Source organism: Rosa chinensis, chromosome 5 (assembly GCF_002994745.2).
Source record: "Rosa chinensis cultivar Old Blush chromosome 5, RchiOBHm-V2, whole genome shotgun sequence".
Taxonomy (NCBI): domain Eukaryota; kingdom Viridiplantae; phylum Streptophyta; class Magnoliopsida; order Rosales; family Rosaceae; genus Rosa; species Rosa chinensis.
In genome coordinates, this window is record NC_037092.1 from 8755563 (window position 1) to 8778560 (window position 22998).

At 36.7% G+C, this 22998-nt stretch overlaps 3 protein-coding genes across 5 annotated transcripts; 1 reads left to right on the top strand and 2 right to left on the bottom strand.

The window, feature by feature from the left end:
- Window positions 1-1503: 1503 nt before the first annotated feature.
- LOC112168206 lies at window positions 1504-7238 on the bottom strand. The gene is made up of 10 exons (XM_024305327.2): window positions 6948-7238; window positions 6131-6267; window positions 5916-6050; window positions 5440-5550; window positions 4796-5080; window positions 4266-4465; window positions 3439-3697; window positions 2840-2950; window positions 2113-2304; window positions 1504-2008 (listed from the first exon to the last, which is right to left on the bottom strand). The coding sequence occupies exons 1-10, from the start codon at window positions 7141-7143 to the stop codon at window positions 1661-1663; spliced, it is 1974 nt and encodes a 657-aa protein (XP_024161095.1). The 5' UTR covers window positions 7144-7238; the 3' UTR covers window positions 1504-1660.
- A 3709-nt stretch (window positions 7239-10947) lies between these two features.
- On the top strand, window positions 10948-16745 carry LOC112168144 (protein MEI2-like 5). 2 transcript variants are annotated; one of them, XM_024305265.2, is made up of 13 exons: window positions 10948-11177; window positions 11960-12018; window positions 12106-12231; window positions 12306-12775; window positions 12996-13154; window positions 13249-13365; window positions 13501-13652; window positions 14120-14211; window positions 14324-15272; window positions 15357-15441; window positions 15545-15613; window positions 15753-15932; window positions 16133-16745. In XM_024305265.2, exons 2-13 carry the CDS (start codon window positions 11988-11990, stop codon window positions 16250-16252), a joined length of 2550 nt encoding a protein of 849 aa, XP_024161033.1. In that variant the 5' UTR covers window positions 10948-11177; window positions 11960-11987; the 3' UTR covers window positions 16253-16745. The 2 variants fall into 2 exon arrangements, with proteins under 2 accessions (XP_024161033.1, XP_024161032.1); XM_024305264.2 differs by having other exon boundaries at window positions 11972-12018.
- A 193-nt stretch (window positions 16746-16938) lies between these two features.
- LOC112168142 (phytochrome E) lies at window positions 16939-21424 on the bottom strand. Of its 2 annotated transcripts, none has more exons than XM_024305262.2 (4): window positions 19182-21424; window positions 18024-18828; window positions 17485-17781; window positions 16939-17321 (listed from the first exon to the last, which is right to left on the bottom strand). In XM_024305262.2, exons 1-4 carry the CDS (start codon window positions 21262-21264, stop codon window positions 17057-17059), a joined length of 3450 nt encoding a protein of 1149 aa, XP_024161030.1. In that variant the 5' UTR covers window positions 21265-21424; the 3' UTR covers window positions 16939-17056. The 2 variants fall into 2 exon arrangements, with proteins under 2 accessions (XP_024161030.1, XP_024161031.1); XM_024305263.2 differs by having other exon boundaries at window positions 17485-17778; window positions 19182-21422.
- Between the last annotated feature and the right edge of the window lie 1574 nt (window positions 21425-22998).

The window sequence follows — 22998 nt, forward strand, 5'->3', positions numbered from 1 at the left end:
TCTTTTTGCTAAAGCTTGGATTTTCAATTTTGTCTTATTTTAATGTCTTATTAATAAATATAAATGAAGCATATCCTTAACAACAAATCTGGTGTAGCACATGCTTGGAAATTTTCTATATCTCCCAGGTTCGAATCCTGGCATCGGAATTTCTTTTTGCTAAAGTTTGGATTTTCAATTTTGTCTTATTTTAATGTCTTATTAATAAATATAAATGAAGCATATCCTTAACAACAAATCCGGTGTAGCACATGCTTGGAAAATTTCTATTTCTCCTAGGTTCGAATCCTGGCACTGGAATTTCTTTTTGCTAAAGCTTGGATTTTCAATTTTGTCTTATTTTAATGTCTTATTAATAAATATAAATGAAGCATATCCTTAACAACAAATCCGGTGTAGCACATGCTTGGAAAATTTCTATTTCTCCCAGGTTCGAATCCTGGCATCGGAATTTCTTTTTGCTAAAGCTTGGATTTTCAATTTTGTCTTATTTTAATGTCTTATTAATAAATATAAATGAAGCATATCCTTAACAACAAATCCGGTGTAGCACATGCTTGGAAAATTTCTATTTCTCCCAGGTTCGAATCCTGGCATCGGAATTTCTTTTTGCTAAAGCTTGGATTTTCAATTTTGTCTTATTTTAATGTCTTATTAATAAATATAAATGAAGCATATCCTTAACAACAAATCTGGTGTAGCACATGCTTGGAAATTTTCTATATCTCCCAGGTTCGAATCCTGGCATCGGAATTTCTTTTTGCTAAAGTTTGGATTTTCAATTTTGTCTTATTTTAATGTCTTATTAATAAATATAAATAAAGCATATCCTTAACAACAAATCCGGTGTAGCACATGCTTGGAAATTTTCTATTTCTCCCAGGTTCGAATCCTGGCACTGGAATTTCTTTTTGCTAAAGCTTGGATTTTCAATTTTGTCTTATTTTAATGTCTTATTAATAAATATAAATGAAGCATATCTTTAACAACAAATCTGGTGTAGCACATGCTTGGAAAATTTCTATTTCTCCCAGGTTCAAATCCTGGCATCGGAATTTCTTTTTGCTAAAGCTTGGATTTTCAATTTTGTCTTATTTTAATGTCTTATTAATAATTGTAAATAAAGCATATCCTTAACAACAAATCCGGTGTTGTACATGCATGCGTGGAAAATGTTTATTTCTCCCAAGTTAGAATCCTGGCATTAGAATTTGGAATTTCTTTTTGTTAAAGCTCAGACTTTCAATTTTGTCTCATTTCATTTTTGTGCTTATTACAATTGAATATTTATCGAAACTATATCCAGCAACCAATTCAGTTTAGCTCAGATTCACAGCTTAGTTGTTGGTAGATCACTTCTTATTCCTAATAATAATTACAAAATTTCCAAAGGTATGTAGCCAAATTTCCCTCTAAAAGTTGATAAATTACAGTTTGGAGGAAGAAGTCCAAACTATAAGTCCAAACTTCGGAGACGTGAGGATAAATGCTCTCTACCACCAGTACTACTGTAATCTTAAACTAGCATATCAGCATATGTAATCTCTATAATCACCTGAGTATTTTTGTGCCTATTTTATTACAAAGTATACTTTTTTAGTTCCTTTTGATTTTCCTTCAACTAGATGAGACAAAAAGTATATTAAGTTGGTTTGCAAGTTCACTCTGTAACCTCCATTATACAGACCTTATCGAAAGAACAGGCCTTTAAAGAGCTGTAAATCGTGCAATCAAACTCATATGAGTTGGGAGAACTGGGGTTAACATCAACCCACTCCTTGTCCACCATCTCAACATACGAATTTTGCTTTGTAGTTGCATTGAACTGGAGTTTATTGAGTTGCTTTGTCAACTTCTTCATATAGTCTGTTGAGAATATCACGTCGAAACTCTCTTCAAAATCATTTGTATCTTTGAAGATTTGGATCCCAACATCAGCTTTGTTCTTATTAACAAACCCGAGAAGCAGTGAGTTGGCACCTACATTTCTTGGATTGGTGCTGCATATCTGATAGAATGTACAGAAGCAATTTATCAAGAGAAAATAATATGCTCCAAGAGAAAATAATGTGAGCAATTGAACCTCTACACTATGTAATGAAGTTCACTAACCTCAATATACTCGACACCCATCTCACTTAGATTCTCTGGAACGTTGTGTGATGAAAGCAAGCTGAAAACTCCTCCTGATCCAACTGGTGATTGAAGAATTTCCCAAGGTGATTTCATCAAAATCTTATGCTTCTTCTCTTCTTCCACTGAATTGCTGACAACTGGAAGTTTCTCTTCCTCAAAGAACTGGACCTGTGAGAGGGTCAAAGAGAATGTAAGAAATACATACTGCAAATCAAATGCCAGATATAAGACAAGACACCTTGGCATCCGATAAAGAAGTAAAAAGTAAGTGAATTTCACATGTTCTATAAAGGGATCAGTTTAAACTTCTAGTTTACACACCCAATCAAACAGGGTCAGAGGATCATATCATTTGGTTGGATTGCATATCATAATTAGGTTCTACATTTCAAATTCAAACAGTATGTTCAATGTGGAATGAGAATTGTTCTGTGAATTAAATCAAACCATTGTTCCCTATTCCATCAGTATAACCAAGAGTGATCAGAATCTAGCATATCTGAACAATGAAAGAACATGTTTTAAGGTGAGTTTATATAAGAATATCATACATGCCCAGTTGGCAGTGTTTCCATCCAATACATGCATGATTACAAATTTATGGAAACTAACATGATTACTGCTTTAGCACCATGCTATGCCATAGTGCTATATCGTAATTATAAAGAGAGACTCTTGATGGGATGATGCTGTAACTACAAACCTTTCCAGAGTCAAAGCCGAAGTAATCATTTTCTGAGAAATGCATCCTTAAAGATTCAATTTTCTGAGCTGAGCAAACCAAAATCAAAGGAACCAAGGCACGGTCTTCCATCTGCAACAAGAGATGTTCATTAGGCCATGCTGTTAAAACATTATCCAAACAGGGGTAGCCCATCCATCCCAGTACTAAAACACGAATCTTTAGTAACCTATAAGTAGTGAACTAAGTTTCAAAATGAAATGGGAGCATGAATATCAGTAAAATATCCGCACAGTCTAGTGTGTATCTTCAAAGGAAAAGAAAATCTCAGCATGAGTGACATTCTTTTGACCCCTTAAATGTAATTGAGAAAGAGTGTCCATATTAAGTGCATAGTTTAAACTGAAGTGGAGAACTGAAACAAACAACAACAAGGCTCCAGCCAGAGCCTGCTGTGATCACAAATTTGTTGCAAATCTTACAATATAAAGTAACAAATGGCCAAAAAAAAAAAAAAACAAAGAAAGAAAGAAAGATATATGTGTGTGTGTGTGTGTGTGTGTGTGTGTGTTTAAAATGATCAGGAAAACCCTACAAGAAAAATAAAGAACTAGTATCACCTTTAAAAGTCTCTGATCGTCACGAAGTAATGTCTGAACAAAGGAAGACATAGTGTTCTCTGAGTCGTAAGAATTGTTTACAACTAAAGCAATGGCAACTTTGCCTTTAGATAAAAGATCTACTCCCTTCTCTTGAAGATGGGAATGTGTACTCAGCTTATCTTCACTTGCAGAGGAAATTTGACATTTCTCTGATATTTCCAGAGTACTACTTGTTTCTTCTGCTTTAAGCGCGCTGACCATCTCAGTCACATTCAATCTGAATCAAGAAGTCAGAAAAAGGTTAAATGGAAATACATCTGACAGTAGAGCAGACCTCTATTATAAAGTGAATGCACAGTTTCATCTAAAGAAACTTTTTTTTTATGTAAGTGACTCAACCATATTTTTGTCTTAACATAAGCATATATTGATGTCCATATTTTTAACGTGTCCAAATAGCTGAGTTCTTTAATCAGAATTGCCAACTTTTCTGGGGGTATTATCGAATTACAAGATTTTTAAATTAGGAAAAGAAAAAAAAAACTAAACAAGACTTGTTTTGGTGCCATTTTCAGCAGCTTCATTCCCAGTGATACCTAATTTTTGTTCTCTTCTTTGGTTTGCTAAGCTCAGTTGCAAGAGCATATTACCCAAGCAGGAGCATTCCCAGTTCTGACTCGCATGTCGCAAGCCAGGAGAGACAGATTCCTATGATCAGATATTATTGATTGATGGTGAACCCACTTTCCTTCTGAATTTAAACTGCATGAAGCAGAAACACATTGCTTCTCCTTCATGATAGAGATAATCAAGAAACTAAATGTAAAGAAATATATCAAACTCACCTTTTAGAACGTATCTCAACATTTTCTAGAGCTTGTTGAAGTAACAGTGAATTAACACCAACAATCTGATCAGCAAGTAAGCTCCGTTGTGCTTTCTCTCCAAATCTTAACCCATCAAACACATGTTTTTGATCCATTTCACACAGCTTCTTTTTTGCTGCTATGAGGCGCTTCTGGGACTTTTTTCTCTCTTTCCAGTCCTGAAATGTTACAGAACATGAATCACTAAAGGCAAAAACGCCACCTTAAAGAAATCAATAGGACATTAGTCTACCACTAAAAGGCACTGCAATATCCCTTTGTAATTCTTAAAAACTTTAGCTCACTAAAGTCTTACTGATTGCTTGTGTACATCTATTTTAACAAAAGCACCGATAGATATGACTTTCAATTGGTAATACTTTAAATGAAAAGCTTGAAGAAAAAAAAAAAGAATCACAATGCAATTTAGATTTGCCATTTTAGAAAAGTTTGGACTTAAGTAACAATATATAACTCGTTTCTGTAGGTAGAACAAGAGAGTGCCTCACAATCTGGCGCCTTTCTTTCTTCGATCTCTCATCAAAGCGTAAATTTAGTTCAAGGAGTCCCTTTGGAGGTGTAATCTGCATTTCTTTATTCTTTATATCAACATCTGGAACAATTTCTTCGACAAACGGTATCAACACAAGGTGACCAGATAATGTTGTTCCTGCTGGCTTTGGCTTGCCAGTTGAGTCAAGAATATCAAGCGATGAATCAAGCATGACCTGTAGAAGATCGCTTGCTCCGCTGTTGAAAACATTAACAACATTTCCCACAGGTTTACCTGTTTCCTGAAAGCAAGAAACATAATTTATGATTTAACAGAAAAAAAAAACAAACAAACAAACAAACAAACATAATTTATGACATTAAACAATATAGGCTGGTGACAAAAGTTAGACAGTACTTTTCAGGGAAAAGATGATGAGGAAATACAAATGTGTGTGTACATTGACTTTATTCACATTTCAGCAGTCACACAAACAGATGCCAAAAATTCAGGCCATCAAAGGAAGAATTTGAGTATAAAATCATACTGCTTTCTTTAAGTAGACCTCCGGGATACAAATGAAACTTGCTGTAAGAAACACATACAAATGCTTGTGCACAAAGCCATATCTATAAGAATACAGTCATTATCAACACAAACCTTGAGAATAACTCTCATTCCGACGAGATCACGACTATAGATTTCACCTTCTTCCAACTCTGGCCTATCTTCTTCCCTCACAAGTAAAGTTGAACCAATAAGCTGCCTAGCCTGAAAACATCATTTATGGTTACAAGCACATACAAGATTTATGATTCTAAACACAAAAAAAGTTTTCATTGTTCACAAGAATAGAGGAGAGTGCCAGGGAAGCATAATCATGAAACTCTCTTATCTAACATGTGTATGTTTGACAAATATTTTAAACACACATTAGGATAACCTGATGTTTTATGCATGTAGAGAACACAAAGAAATTTTGAGAGAGAGAGATTAACACAATATTTTAAGACCCAAGTCAGGCTAATCCCCATACTTTAATGTGTTTCAGGACTAACAGGGACTGTAATTGAAAAAATGAAACAAGTGAATAAAGAACATAAAACAGAAGTTACTGTAGCTCACACGAAGCTCACCTGATCCACATCGTCAATTCCTCTCAATCTAAGTATCCAACTCTTCTGGCCAGGGTGTCCTCTTCCCTCCACCAGTTCAACTTCTTCAACTCTTTCTTGGCCTGATATTTGTTGTCGCAGCCATCTTCTTCCAGGCTGATACAAAAACATCAAATTACCAATAAGGTAAATTACAATATTCAAGGAAAACTTGCACATCAGTTTGATCGTTTTACCTCAGCAAACCGCAATTCAGGAAAGTCAGTGCTAGGTTTCACACGAATCTCTCCTTGAAGCCCATGGACATTGGCAACATAACCAACACTAACGAATCCTCTAACCGCCTCAGCAGTCTCAACAATCTCTTCAGTGGCTGAAGTGGCAAAATAGACAATCAAATTAATTTGGTGTACAACTTACTAGCTACAGTATAGAATTTCCATAGACACTGCAAAGACAATTGATTATTCATTTATCACATATACCGTTTCCTAGAGTACTTCCACCAACATAGTTTATTCGCAACCGGTAGATTATTAACAAACAATAGAACAAGCCTATGCATAATACAAAGCGCCATTAACACAATCAATGAGATTAAAGTATTAAACTTCCACACAGCATCAAAGACGAAAACTTATCTTACAAGGATAAACTTATTCAAGTATGTGTCTGAGAACTTAGACTCAACATATGAACTTCAACTCAAACTTAGTGAACTGATTCATCTTTTTAGCTTCTAAAGCTATTAGAAACCAATACCATGGTCCATGAAATTAAAGTATCAAACTTTTGTACAGCACCAGAGCCAAAAATATTTCTAGTTGGATAAACTTACAGTCTTATACAAGTATGTGTCTTGTAAACTTCGACTGAAGATATGAACTTGGACTCAAACTTACTGAACTCCTCCATTTTTTAGCTTCTAAGGCTATCAAGAACTAAAATTTAAGCAGACCCAGTACGCAAAACACTGAGACAAACAAAACCCATCAACCATATGACTCCAAATTACGACTGTAGAGTCCTATTGAGAAGTGAAGTGCAAGTTACCAGTGCTGTGTAGGGGAGGGAGGGCAAGGTGGTAATTGTGCAGACGATTCAGGGGAAGTCGGAGAGGTGAGGAAACTGAGTCAAGACGAGTGTGCCGAGTTTGAAGGGAAGCGGCAGCGAGTTTATGAGTGGTGGGTGGGAAAGTGGGGATGGGAAGGAGTGGATTTGAACAACAGAGAATGGAAGCTCTCTGCATTTTTGGGCGGACTCACTGACAATATGCTGCGCTGTTGAGTTGTATACTAGGATGACGGTTCAAGTACATACTGTACATTAATATATCTTAAGGAATTTAGATTTTTGTTTTTTTTTCCTTTCACACATTCGATGGAATCGAATCTCTAATTTAGTCTAGTCCTAATTTTTTCTTTTGATTACTAGAGGGGTTTGCATCATTGGTTTTGATGGATTGTGCATATAATTAGATTTAGAAGCAGGATGGCAAAACAACTCCCAATTGGCTTTTATGGAGTGCTTCATTGGCACCAACATCCATGTAGCTTTATTTAGCTTTCAACAAATTATATTCGTGCCAAGTGTTTGAGATAACAACCATCGAAATAGTGATTTTCCATATTTGAATATCAATTAGGGTCTCCAATTACAAATAAGTTAGAAAATAGAAATATACCATGACTTGATATTACTGGGACATTATTCAATATTTTCACTTTTGGACATGTTTTACATTTCAATGCAATCATGAGATTTAAAATTTAAAATTACTTTATGAAGTAAACAGCTCATGTCAATTGCGTGATAAGAGGGTATGTAACCTATTGCATCAACTCAAGTCGTGGCCACATAATTCAATAGTTATGTTATTCTTCCAAGATATGAGATATTGATGGAAATGAATTGAGTTGGCGAAATTAATCAAGATATTTATTAATAGGTATATCGGTATATACGTGTTATTATAATATGCCGGTGTTTTTTAACTACAAATTGCATGTTAAGAATGTATATAAGAATTTGTGGCAGCCCAAAAAGAAATCAAACACGGTTAATATTTTATCAAGTTTAATTTAGATTTGTCGGTGAGCCGTGACTTGTTGGTTAGCTAGCCTAACTAACACTGTGGAGGTCACGGGTTCAAATCTCACTGACATCAGGTATAGAGTGGGGGGGAGAGTTACATTGTCGTCCAGAGTCAAAAAAAAAAAAAAATAGATTTTTATTGTACACTTCTCCCATATCATCCCAAAATACATGATATAATAATAATATATATCTTCCATCAATCCATAATATGATCAAGACAACACAACTTGAAAATAGGAAAGTAAAAAAGAAAGAAAAAAAAAAGTAGAAAAAGAAGAAAGGAAGATTAAAAAGAAAAGGAGAAAAAAAAAAAGGGAAATGAAAAGTAAAAAAAAAAAAAAAAAGAGGGAAGGAAAAAGAAATCCATAATACGATCAAGACAACACAGCTTGACACAACGTGTAAAATCATATTTTTTTATGGAATCTTAGCCAGGGCCGGTCTTGAGAATTCAGAGATCTAGTGCGAAAATTTGACCGAGTCCTTATGTTCCTTGCATAATAAATGGATATAATAAAATAGGAAAGTAAAAAAAGAAAGAAAGAAAAAAGTATAAAAAGAAGAAAGGAAGATTAAAAAAGAAAAGGAGAAAAAAAGAAAAGAAAAAAGGGAAATGAAAAGTAAAAAAAAAAAAAAGGGAAGGAAAAAGAAATCCATAATATGATCAAGACAACACAGCTTGACATAACGTGTAAAATCTTTTTTTTTTTCCTTTCACACATTCGATGGAATCGAATCTCTGATTTAGTCTAGTCCTAATTTTTTCTTAATTACTAGAGGGGTTTGCATCATTGGTTGTGATGGATTATGCATATAATTAGATTTAGAAGCAAGATGGCAAAACAACTCCCAATTGGCTTTTATGGCGTGCTTCATTGGCACCAGGATCCATGTAGCTTTATTTAGCTTCAACAAATTATATTCGTGCCAAGTGTTTGAGATAACAACCATCGAAATAGTGATTTTCCATATTTGAATATCAATTAGGGTCTCCAATTACAAATAAGTTAGAAAATAGAAATATACTTTGACTTGATATTACTGGAACATTATTCAATATTTTCACTTTTGGACATGTTTTGCATTCCAACGCGATCATGAGATTTAAATTACTTTATCAAGTAAACAACTCATGTCAATTGCGTGATAAGAGGGCATTTAACCTATTGCATCAACTCAAGTCATGACTACATAATCCAATAACTATTGGATCCTTCTAAGATATGAGATATTGATGGAAATTAATTGAGTTGGCGAAATTAATCAAGATATTAATCAATATGTATATCCGCATATACGTGTTATTATAATATGCAAGTGTTTTTTAACTACGAATTGCATGTTAAGAATGTATTTAAGAATTTGTGGCAGCCCAAAAAAAATCAAATACAGTTAATATCTTATCAATTTTAATTTAGAGTTTTATTGTACACTTCTCCCATACTATCCCAAAATACATGATATAATATATATCTTCCATCAATCCATAATATGATCAAGACAACACAGCTTGACACAACGTGTAAAATCATATTTTTTTATGGAATCTTAGCCTACATATATAGGATTGTATAATCATATCCAAAAAGTCATTTGTGCTGTATTGGTGTTGTAATCATATTTTTAGAAAGATGTTGTATGGTTCCATGATCTGTCAAGATTTTGAAATGGTGCTTTAGCCATTTCAATACTAAAAGTGCCCTTACAAGTTTGTTTGGATTATAAATCACACCAACCTAAATTGATGCAGCCAAGTTGTATATATACAGACCACGGATTGTTTCCAATGAATGCTCATTACAGAAACGAATTCATGCTTTCTAATTCATTGCTCCTTTCTTTGTCCATAACCAAAGGGTGTCTTTGGGTTTGAGTCAAGAGTCGCCATTAGAAAGTTTAAAGCTAACCTTTTCAATATGCATATCCTTTTAAGGAAAGTTTTCTCCAAATGATCAAAGTGTAGACTCTTAAAACTCAAGTTGGTATCATAAGTTGGTATCATACTATGATACTATCAACAGCAAAACAAATTCTGCTTTAATGAAAATTAAGTTGCTTCACCTCTGGAAGGAAATATGATTTGTACTTGTTTCTTTATAATCAAACCATTCGTTTCTTCTCATGATCCTTATTCCCTGACCAAAGTGTAAATAATATAAGAACTCATATGAATTTGTGCAATAATACGGTTTTAGGTATTTCACCGTGCAATAAGTTTAAAAAGTTAAAACAATAATGATATGAATCTTGCCAACACCGTTTATGTCATTTTATATAAGTGAAGTTTAATCTCGAATAATCTATATAATGCCATTAATACCGAATCCACCCACTTAGATATGTCGTAACAAACTATTAAATTAATGAACGTTTTGTAAGTTGTACGTGATCATGCAAAAGTTTAATTAATGTACGATATCAAGAACAAGGATCGATGATAAAGAAACTTGCGTCCAAATCAAGCAACATTTAACAAATTTATTGAATTCGACACTTTTACTAATCAACAAGATCGATTTAGATCATAAATTACACGATCGCGAGTATCGGATACACCAATTTATTTTTATCCAAATACATTAATAAAAAGGTGCAATCATACATGGTAACTATTGAACGGAGGATTCTAAAGACGTCACGTTTGAGCTTTGACATGATGTGGCTCATTAAAAAAACATTATCCACTTTTCGTCTTGCCCCTTAATCCAAACTCTGTCAAAATTAACCTCCTTAATCCATCATCACAATCACTGTAAGATTCCTAAAATACTATATAATATGCCAATGTGGAGTACCACGTAGTTACCATATATGTTCATGTAGGCATATACTGAGGATAAGAATTCAACCAAATAAGCAACATTTGTTTAATTAACAAATCCAAAATTCCAAACAAACAAACCAGGATTTAGAGGCACCATTATCATTATCAATTTAAATACCCCCACTTAAATCCACCACCACCATCATCATAACCCAAACCCAAAAACTCCCTCTTTCTCAATCATTCTCCCCTCCTTTTTTGGTTTTTATTCCTCCTTGTCCAATCATCACCACTCTCTCTCTCTCTCTCTCTAAAAAGCTCCAAATTGGTTTCTAGAGAGAGAAAGTTTCAGGAGTTGCATGAAGCCCTGCTTCTCTTCAACTCTGTTTCTGCGATCGTTTACACTGTGAACAAGCTCTGAGGTAAAACACCCAGTTCTCAATTTTAAGTCTTTTGCAAGTTTGCTCAAATGGGTCTTCAGAGTTGAGTTGTGGGAGTTGAGTATTTGTTCATGTTGAGTGTTTGATTTGGTTAATTGCAAATAAAGGTTTGAGCTTTTGTTGTCAATTTGTACCGTTATGCAAGTTTGATCAAATGGGTTGTGGAAGGTGATTTTGATGCTGCTTGTTTCGTTATGCTATTTGTTCATAATTCATATTGAGTATTTGATTTGCTTCAGGTTTTGTAAATTTGGAAAATTGGAATAAAAAGTTTTGAGCTTTATTGGTATTCATTCATATGCATGCTTCTTCTGTCAAAATACTAACGGCTTTAATCACTAATATGCGTCTGTGGGATTTTATCTAATTTCCTTTTGAGGCTGTTTTAATGCCCTAAATGCAAATATGGGTTTTTTTTGTTTGTCCCATGGTAAGGTGTGCTTAACATCTGTGAGTTTATGCTGGTTGTGCTGTTCATGGCTGTAAATTGTTCCAATTGATTGAGAATGGACGGTTACCTGCTTAACAATTTGATATAAATTTCATGTGCAATGCATTTCGATGTCGAGATCCCTTGGGTCTCAAGAATAAGACCTTGTTTTTTCCCCTTTCAGTCGTAAGATCTTAGATTAGTGATGACACACACACACGGTGTATATCTATATACTTTCTGTGTATAAATCTCTGATATTCTAGTTCTCTATTGCTATTTCTCTATTTCTTTTCTACTTATGTTACCATAACTAAAATTAAACCTCATGTAGTGTTCATTGCAGTCAGAGACCGGATGCAATGAGTCAGCCTTGGAACTTTTCATCTTCTGGTAACTCCCGATATTGTGTGTCATATTTTCTACAGACTATATTCTGTTTGTTTTCTGATTGACATGTCTATTAACTTGTCTTTGTAGGTTCTACTAAAACTCAGATGGTCGGTAGAGGAGCATGGGGGATTTTATCTGGATCTGATGCCCATCATACCTCAAGTGATGCTACCCTTTTCTCAAGCTCATTACCCGTACTTCCTCATCCAAAGTGTATGTCCGAGCCATTTTGTTAAGATTTTCATTCTCAAGTTTAGTATAAATGCTAAGATTATGTGTTATTGCAGTGAACTTGAATGATGTGGAAAATGACCGCCAATCTATTGATGATCTCTCGTCTGGCTTAAAGAAACTCCATCAAAATTTGGAGGGTAATGATCCAATTGATGATATTGAAACTCATGCAATTGGTAGCTTGCTTCCTGGGGACGAGGAGGAGCTTTTAGCTGGCATAGCGGATGATCTTGACCTCAGTGGGTTGCCTGGGTCCCTGGAAGACTTGGAGGAGTATGATCTCTTTGGCAGTGGAGGTGGCATGGAATTGGAAAGCGATCCACAGGATAGTCTGAGAATTGGCATTTCAAAAGTAAGTTTATCTGATGGTTCTATGGGGAATGGGATGCTTAATTCTGCCCTTTCAAACGGTGTGGGAACTGTTGCCGGAGAACATCCATATGGCGAGCATCCCTCCAGAACACTATTTGTGCGAAATATCAACAGTAATGTTGAGGATTCAGAACTAAGAGCACTTTTTGAGGTAATTCAAATAAGGATGCTTTTTTGCAGTAATACCCTTATTTTTTGTTCATTTGATCTGGTATGACTTTGGTTCACATAAGTACTGTGCAAGTCTGCTGATACATTGCATATGCTTCCTGAATATAACTTGACAATATAGTAAATTATCATGGTCTTTGTTAAGATCATGGAGCATCTCTAATGAAACATTACTGACCTATATATTATTTATATTGTAGCAATATGGTGATATCAGAACACTGTACACTGCATGTAAACATAGGGGCTTTGTGATGATATCTTATTATGATATTCGTGCTGCTCGAACTGCTATGCGTTTGTTACAAAACAAGCCACTGCGACGGAGGAAACTTGATATTCATTTTTCAATACCGAAGGTCAAACGGCTTTCCACTTCTTACTAGTAATTTCTTGACACACTTTTTATGACTTCCTAAACTTTGCATTTTCTTTGTCTCAATACTACACCAGGATAACCCATCAGAGAAGGACGTTAATCAAGGGACCTTGGTAGTTTTTAATTTGGATCCATCAGTTTCAAATGAAGACCTCCTTCAAATATTTGGGGCTTATGGTGAGGTCAAAGAGGTGATGTGATATGTTTATCTTATTCCCCTTCCCCCCCCCAAACCTTCCTCCTTCATTTCTTGTGTTCTTGCCCCTTTTTATTTTTAAGGATCAGAGGTGATTAACATGATTTCTGTTGTTTGTTTTACAAAGCAGATAAGGGAAACGCCGCATAAGAGACACCATAAGTTTATTGAGTACTATGATGTCAGAGCTGCAGAAGCAGCACTTAAGTCATTAAATAGGAGTGACATAGCTGGTAAACGCATAAAGTTGGAACCCAGTCGCCCTGGAGGAGCTCGTCGAAAGTGCGTATGTTACTTAGATAATATGATGTATAGAGCTATTTATTTCTAATTGAATTCATGACCACCAGAGTAATTAGGTGATTAACTTTTCTTGAATGGTTACTGAAGCTTGTTTGATTAACATTTTCTATTCCTTCTATTTCTGATTGAGAAATTTCTTTCTGAGAACTAATTCTAGTCATATATTTCACATAACTATTGTTTGGCACATTAATTTTATGTTTGCAAACATCACCGTATATAAAGGTTGTTTAATCTATGATTCTTTTTATTTAATCTTCAGTTTGTTATTTCTTGGTTTTCTGATTTTGATCGTTGGACCCCCAACTCCACCCTTTTTGTGTTTTATTTTATTTTATTCTTGTTTGTTTTTACTTCTTGGATTTTGGTTTGTTTGATTGCTTGGGAACTAATTTGGTGTATTTGTTTAATTGCACTCTATCCCTTTTGCACTCTATCCCTTTTAGCTTGATGTTGCAACTGAATCAAGACCCTGAACAAGATGAATCTCGGAATTATCTACATCCAGTGGGTTCACCCGTAACCAACTCTCCACCAGGTAACATTTTAGATACTTTCTTGGACATATATGCCTTCATTGAGATATTAGTTGCAAAGTGTTTTGGTTTACATTTTTCTTCAAAAATGAGGTCAATGCACATTCTTAACAGGTAGCTGGGTGCAGTTCAACAGCCCCACTGAACATAGTCCTATGTACAGTATTAGTAAATCTCCTGGTTTCAGGACCATGAGTCCGACAAACAGCAACTATTTGCCTGGACTAGCGTCAATTCTGCATCCCCAAGTATCAAACACTCTGAAAGTGGCACCTATTGGTAGCCCAGGAAGGGGGGGTATTTCAAATCAGATCTTTACAAATACAAACTCAGCACATGGATCTGCATTTCAACAATCACATTCAGTTCCAGAGCCACAGTTAAGCCATTTCCATGGCACATTGCACTCCTCTGGACCTTCAACTTCAAGTGGATCATCAGCTGTGGAAACATTATCAGGTCCACAATTTCTTTGGGGAAGTCCAACTGTTGAAAAAACCAATTCTTCTGTTTGGCCTCAGAAAGCAGTGGGACATCAACTTGCATCAAATGGGAAGGGGCATACCCATCCATTCTCAGGTCCTCATAGCTCTTTCCTCAGCTCATCCCCTCACCATCATCATGTTGGATCTGCTCCATCTGGCATTCCATTCGACAGGCACTTTAGTTATGTCCCAGAGTCGGCGGAAACTTCATATTTGAGTCCTGTTGCCTATGGAGGCATGGGATTAGGCCCCAGTGGTGGAAATTTTAGGATTAATAGGGGCACTCATACCGCTACAAATGTTGGCTTTTCCATACCAGGAAGTGTGCCTGAAAGTAGTTCCTCCAGTTTTAAAATGATGTCCTCACCGAAGCTTAGCCCCGTGTTTTTAGGTAATGGGCCATACATGGGACTGCCTCCTATAAGCATTGATGGTTTGACCGAGCGTGGGAGGAGCAGACGAGTTGAGAATAATGGGAACCAGATTGATAGCAAGAAACAGTTTCAACTTGATTTGGATAAGATTGTCAGCGGGGAAGATACCCGAACAACATTAATGATAAAAAATATCCCAAATAAGTAAGACTCTTCTTCATAATCCTCTCATATATCTAAATTTCTAATGGCCAGTTGTAACGATTTTTGTACTTTGTTGTTCTGTAGGTACACCTCAAAAATGCTACTTGCTGCAATAGATGAAAATCACAAGGGTACTTATGATTTTCTCTATCTTCCAATTGATTTTAAGGTAATATTTGGTTTCTTCAAGGGTAGGCTGTACATTTTTCTTCAGTAATGTTATTTAAACTTCACTTTCCCTTATACTGTGTTAATTTATTCCTGTTATGCAGAATAAGTGCAACGTGGGCTATGCATTTATCAATATGCTGTCTCCTTCACACATCATCCCATTTTATGAGGTACTTTGTCTTTCTTGTTCTTGGGGGGTCGGTTGTAACACCCTTGCGAATATTAGTTTTAGCTTAGCCACTGACATGTATATGTTGCACACAAGAAACAGAGTCTTTATCAATGTACACCAATCTCATTATAATGCAGGCATTCAATGGAAAGAAATGGGAGAAGTTTAATAGTGAGAAAGTTGCTTCTTTGGCTTATGGGCGAATCCAGGGGAAGGCAGCTCTTGTGACCCATTTTCAAAATTCAAGCCTAATGAATGAAGACAAACGCTGTCGCCCGATTCTCTTTATCTCAGAGAGTTCAGAGGCTGGTGATCAGGTAGCACAATAAAGCACTTGCCTTTTGAAACTTATAACGTTCATGACATTTGCTACTTGAAACTAGATTTTTTTTTTTTTGGCGATAGCTTCTTGAAACTAGTTAAACGTAGAAGTTACGTACTCATCGATACATTACTACATACACGTGCTTGATATGATCTCATGCGTATCTTTTCTTTATCTTTTTATTTTATGTAGATCATCCAGGAACATCTTCCCTCCAATAATTTGAACATCCAGGTTTCTCAGCCAAAGGAGTCAGACATTGGTGCATCAGGAAGCCCGGAGTCTGGCGGGTTTGATGAGAACAAAAGTTGAGTGTACTTAAAGAAGAATGCCCTCAGCCCAAGTTTGGTGGTGGCTGTGGCTTCTGAGCCTCATATATCATGTATAAAAGCAGGAGTCGAAGGACAAGGCATGCAGATTTTGTATTCTAGTTCCTTTTGGTCGTAGTTCTATAGAGCTTTAGAAGAAACGGCAGCATTTTGTTTCATGTGCAGTTAAAGGTAGAGCATATTGGCGGATCGAATTCTCCCAGCTGCCAGATGCATTTGTCATAGTTGTGCAGGTCCCTTATTTTTGGTCTTGAGGGATTGGATAGTTTTTAGTCTGCAAATACATCCATTAGGTATTTGGGTAAATGTGTTTTTGAGCAATCGGGTACAGAACTGTATAGTGGGGGATAAACATTCTTATGTTTTGGCATTTATTGGGGTTCTTGAAATGGAAAATCCAAATGTGCTATGTGTATGATGTGAAATTAGAAATTGTTGTATCCATCTTTATCCAAGTTAAATTATTCACCTTTGAATTTGGTTTTTTTTCCCTTTTTATCTGCATTCAACAGTCCACACAGCTTTTACCATTAGGAAAGTGCATATGGTAGATATACATCCTATTTACTTCGATCAAGGGAATTTTTATCATCAGTTATGGATTGCATTTACACAAATTGAGTGTGTTGTTCTCTACAGCTCTAATAATCACATGATGCCTTTAATACGTATGAACTAGGTATACATTATTATTATCATACATAGATTAAAGTTGGTACAGAACTACAGATACAGGTACAATACCTCGATTCATACAACCTTGCTTGTGCCATAAACATCATTAGTCTTATTCCGATGAAAATTTAAGTAACGTGCTCCTATCAGATTGTGACAATAACACCCTCTGCCTTTCTTTCCTTGTTCTAAGTTCAATATCAATGAGGAAGTAACACTTACCTTGCTCTCTTACGTACTGGACCTGACCATTCATTCTACCGAGAAGTTTTCTGGACAGGTTTAGCCCAAGTCCTTCTTGTGTATTCCACTGATCTTCACCGGCGAACATATCTTGAATAAGTGCAGTGGGAATTCCTTGACCAGGGTGAGTCATTCTACATGCACAAGAACATAAGGGGGGAAACATAAGATATCGTAAGAACGACCAAAAGTAATAGAGAACGGCATCTGTTCAAAAAAGTACTTCAAAACAATACACTTGAGGTTAAATTTAGTAGCTGTGCATAGTCAAGATATGACTAGCTATGGTTGAGGTACCTGAACTGTAAACGGATATAGGTGTTGCCATCATGTATTCGCTTTAGACCTGGTGAAATTCTGATTTCAACCCAGCCATCTGGAGAAGGTGTATGATGCACCACATTGAGCAAGAAATCTGACAAGACCAACTGAAGCCTGATTTGGTCGCCAAGCAAAGATAGTGTTTTGAGTTCTTCTGGAATCTCATGAAATAACTGTAGATTTCTTTCCCTCAATGAGATCATTGATTGACTCACAATGGCATCTATAAGAGTTCTCAAGAGAAATTCTTCCATGTTCAGCTTCACATTGCTGCTATAACCAGGATAACACATGAGGCTTATTCTCGCACAAATTCGCAAGTACACTAAAAGGATAATGTCATTTATGTGTTACGTGCTAATTTACCGTGTAATTATTTCAGAAAAAACGAACCGACATTATGATGAAAAGATGAGGACACTGCTATTTTTAAAAGAAAATATCCCTAAAGTAATGACATCAAGGGAGTTAAAAGAGTTTATTCATATCATGGACCAGTTAAGAAGAAGACTCACCCTTCCTCTATGCTCCTCGTATCCAGATTCTCAAGGATTGCCATGATTTGTCTCTCACATGCATCACTAGTGTCAAGAAATTGCTTCTGATATTCTGAAACATTTGTATTTTCAAGGAGTCTGTGTGTAAACCGGATACCACTTAAAGGATTTTTCATCTCTTGTCGCATGTAAGTTAATTCCTTAAGTTTTGAAGAGAATTTATCCTCTTGTCCGAGTCCATCCATGGCTGGCTGCAGGTCTGGTAGAAATGTTTGCAAGAAGCAGAAGCAACCAACTATATTCCCATTGGCATCAGTCCTCTTGCTTGCTGTTAAGAGCACCTCAACATACTTCCCTTCTCTATCAAAAAACCCAAATGGAAACTTTTCAATGTCTTGCCCAATGATTCCTTGATATAGTACAATCCTAAATTTGGTTAGCGAATCTTGACCTTTCAATTGACAGAACTCTCCAAAGATTTCTCCAGGGAGCATTTTACCAATAACATCATCTCTTGTCAAACCAGTCAGCTTTTCCATTGCTGCATTCCATTCAGAGCAGTAGGCATTCTCATCAGATGCAAATATTGGTGGAATCAATGGGCTAGGACTCTGTATGATAGCCCTATAGTCCCCTTGCAACTGGATAAATTTATCCGTAACAAGTTTTTCACAAGTAATGTCTTGACCCACGAAGCATGCGCCAACAACATTCTTTGCATGATTCCTACTTGTGCAACTGTTGGCCACGATATATACCACTGAGTTTTGCTGAGCAAGTCCAAAATTTCTCAGTTTCAACTCAATATTCTTGTCCTCATCACCTGGATTGTATAAAAATCGATAAATGGGCATATAAAAGTATTCTTTGTGAAAACCAATAGGATATCCATATATAGAAAAGAAAGTCCAAACCCCAAGTAATCTATGTATCTTTAGGAATAAATTCTAAGACAACCCTTTAATACAATACAAGTAAAGAAAACAAAAACGGAAACCCATCAGCCATAATCATCATATAATCTGGGGTGTATAAAAACTTCGTTTGCTGGATAATTTGATTATAGAAAGAAAGATCGAAGAAATAAAATAAAGGGAGAAGTAATAGAATGACATGTAGGTTGCATATATGAAAACTCTTATAAGACATGTACTCTATAAATAAGAATAGACTTGCCTTGTAACGCTCTGGATAAGATACTTTCAACAGCTCCACGCGAGTCCTCATGAACAATATCATTAACAAGGGACTTCCCCATTGCTTCACCATCTTGTAATCCTGTCAATTCAGCCATCTTTGCATTCCATCCATTGATGAGACCCTCTGAATCAACCCCGAAAATCGGAACTTGAGCCGTCTCAATCAATTTAACCATTTCACATGCCACAGAACTGATCTCATCCATCCCCTCCACCTGCATCTCAGCATCACCAGGACGAGCATTATTATTTATTGGCTTAGGACCAGTTTCCTCCATATCCTGGAACGAGTCTCTCATTATGAGCTGTAAAGAGTGGATGGCATTAATCTCGGAGTCCTCCCAAGGCAAGCTTCTACTTTTCGCTACTTCAAGAAAAGCCTTAAATGATGATCTTGGGTGCATTCTTCCACCATCATCCTTATCCTGTGGATGATGCTTAGCTCCTCCCCACTTGACTTCCTCGGCGGTGTGAGACCTGAACCAAAACAGAAAATCGTTTGAACTGATTCTTGCAGTAGCCATACCACAAACCGCATTGCCTAGTAGAGCTGCAGCAGGGTAACCAGCTTCAGCCAAACTGTCAGTACTCAGTCCTGTAGAATCCCCATGATTCTTCAGCAGCCACTCGGCTATATCTTTAACCTGTGACTCAGTTGGTGTGACACCCGTCAACCAACACGTCCCACTATAGTACAATGCAGCCCCATCAGACTTGACAAGATCCATTATACTAGGAGATTGGGTTACAATACCAGACGGGGCATCCCGGAGGAGCATGTCACAAAGTAAAGTCTGTGTTTTGAGAATCTTCTTTTCGGCCAATTGTAATGCCAACTGAAGCTCCATGTTAAGCTGCAACACAAATGCCTGCATAAGAAATTCACAAGCATAGCGAAGAGGGAAAGGAACATAGCGGGGTGAAGTGTGATGGCACACCACCAACCCCCAAAGCTTGGTGGAATCAGGACTATTGATAGTAACCGCCATGACCAGTGATGCAACTGAGCCCATGTTTAACATGTATGTTCTGTGGCAATCGTGTGGTGACCGGAGAGTTGAATTCACCAAGCACAGAGGCTGCTCCAGCTCTTCACTTTGAATGAGTTTTACAGGATTTGCATTGCAATCACAAATCATGCGCACCCGATTCTGCTTGAACAAGAACCGAGCCGCCTGAGGGATATCCGTGGCAGGATAATGCAACCCCAAATAGGACTCCAAATCCGACCTTCTGATCTCAGACACAACTTCCCCATGATCATCTTCATGAAACTTGTACACCATAACTCTGTCATATCCGGTCAGCTTCTGAACATCCTCCGCAACAGTGTCACACAGAGTCCCAATATCTCCTCCAGGGAGAGACTGAAGCCTCGAGATTGCCCGAACCGCAAGCTTCTGGGACTGCACAGCCCCTGCAAGGGACAATGCAGGATCACCACACTTGGCAGGCTCTAAATCAATCACAATCCCAACATCAATCCTATGCAATATAGCATAAAATGGCTTTTGGGTGGTCCTAGAATACACCCAAATTGGGTTCAGCAATGATAGCTCCGTCGAAGCGGCCGCTTTGGCCAGTGAAGCCCCAGATGAGGGTGAAAACAGAGTTTTAGCATCAATTCCAATCAGACCCTTTTCTTCTTTTGACTCAAAAATACCATCCAAACCCAAAAACTCAGAGCAGTTCTCACTATAACAGATAATCCTAAACGTAGGTTCATCAATTGCAAGCATGCACCCAAAAGACTGAACAAGAGCGCCTCTTTGGATTTTTGAGAAATAAGCAGTTATGTGCTCCTCAGGGACAGACTGAAGTGGATGAAGCATTGATCTTGTATAGTTAAAGGACTTACCAGACACAGTGGACTGTTCAAACTCATTTAAAAGTCCAGCGTCTGCATTGTAGTGAGCAATAATTGCTTTATCTCTTTTGACGGTGATCATGGTGTTGTTGTTGGGCCTCACGTTGCTTGTAGCTGAGGATGAGAATGTACCGGTGGTTCTCTCAGGCTCCATGTTTTTATTGTTGAAACGCTTCCCAAGTAATTTGGACATTTATTGTTATCATCACCGTTCTTCCTGTTCGGTGTTTCTTCTTGTAGCAGCTTACACATGTCTCTGTCATCGTTTCCCAAGCTAAGGGGTTTTTTCCTGCTACTCAATTTTATAGATTCCTAATAATCAAGCTTTGTCTGATCAGTCCCCTTCTGCTTTGTACTCTCTCTCTCTCTCCTCCTGGATTTTCCTCCGCCATGCAAAATTTGATATACGCGTCACCACGAAATGAAAGAGACCTTAGGAAAAAAAAAAAAAAAAGTGAAGAGGCAAAAAAAAGTGATGGATGTTGGGAGCAAAAGACATACGACATACAAAAGCCACAAGGCTGTTGGGTCCATTGGTTTTGGTCTGGTCATGTTTCAATAGCCAATTCAGAAAAATGATAGACATGAAATCTTTTTCGGGATTGGTTCAATGAAAATTAAAAACCAAAAAGAAATTGTAGAGTGATGCTTCGTACAAGGGTGATCTGTCAACTTGAGAGGCTCTGCTCTAGCATTCACCGCAACGTTGTGCTCTGGGGCCAGCAATTCTACTCATTTAGAGGCTACGGTTCCTTAAAGGGACAGAAACTCATTAATCTTGGCACCAAATTAGTCTACTCATTTTGATAAATTGTTTCAGCTTTACAATTTCAGAAAGGGAGGTTCTATTTATACTTCTCAAATTAGTACGTTGACCTCTCTATTTTTTGGTAATTTTTTAATCTAATTTTGCCCTTAAGGAAAAAAAAAAAGACCAATGAAGACAAGAATGAAACATAGGAGCAATGGAGTAGATAGATGAAAATGGTTGAAAGTTTTTTGGAAGTTAAGAAGGACGAGGGAGTCGGCAAGGATGGAGGAACAACGTGGTAATGAGTTGAGGAGGTAGAGATATGTTGGTATGGTGGTCTTCATTTCACACACCAGCTACGCAATTTCATTTTTGTGTAAGTTGTCAAAGACGAGTTAATTAAATGCACCAATAATCTCTAGAGGACCAATTGACTTATCATCATCTTAAATTCTCTAGTTAAATTTTCAGTTGGTCCCATCAAGTTTCAATCAAACATTTTCATTTCGAACACCACATTGCAAAACCAGTTTCTTCTTTTCCTGCTTTTTTTTTTCTTTTTTCGTTTTTTTCAATAGAAAGAAAGGGAACCAGTTTCTTCTTAGCGGCCATGATAGAGGATTAAAGGTAATAAGGGCCACACGATCTGGTCTTGACAGCAGTAGTTTCAAAGTGGTTATTGAAGGTAGAAAGGGCTAGTGCAAATTGAAAAGAAAGGAGGTATATAAATTAGAAAGAAACACTAATGAGGGATAAAATTGGAAAATTTTGAGGGAAAAAAAATCAATAGAAGTGTAAATAACAATTTAAGAGGTATGAATAGAAGTTCCCTTTCAGAAATTAAAAGATTTTATTTCAAGAGAAAAAGAGCGTAAATCAACCTGGTTACTATTTCAAATTCCAAGAGCTGGTAGCTGGTCTGATTCGCTATTTGATGACATCATTTCCAAATGGTCTTCGGTTACAATGTTACACCTCAATTTTTCCAAGGTTCCAAAAAAGAAAAGACTTTATTTTGAACACCAGGAGTTAATAGTCGAACACCAGGAAACAAAAGACCACGAATTAACATGCTTACTATTTTGAACACCAGGAGTTAATAGTCGATCTGATTCCTTTTTGATGAAATCATTTCCGTTGCACGAAGAACTGTTTTCAGTTTCAGAGTTAGACCTT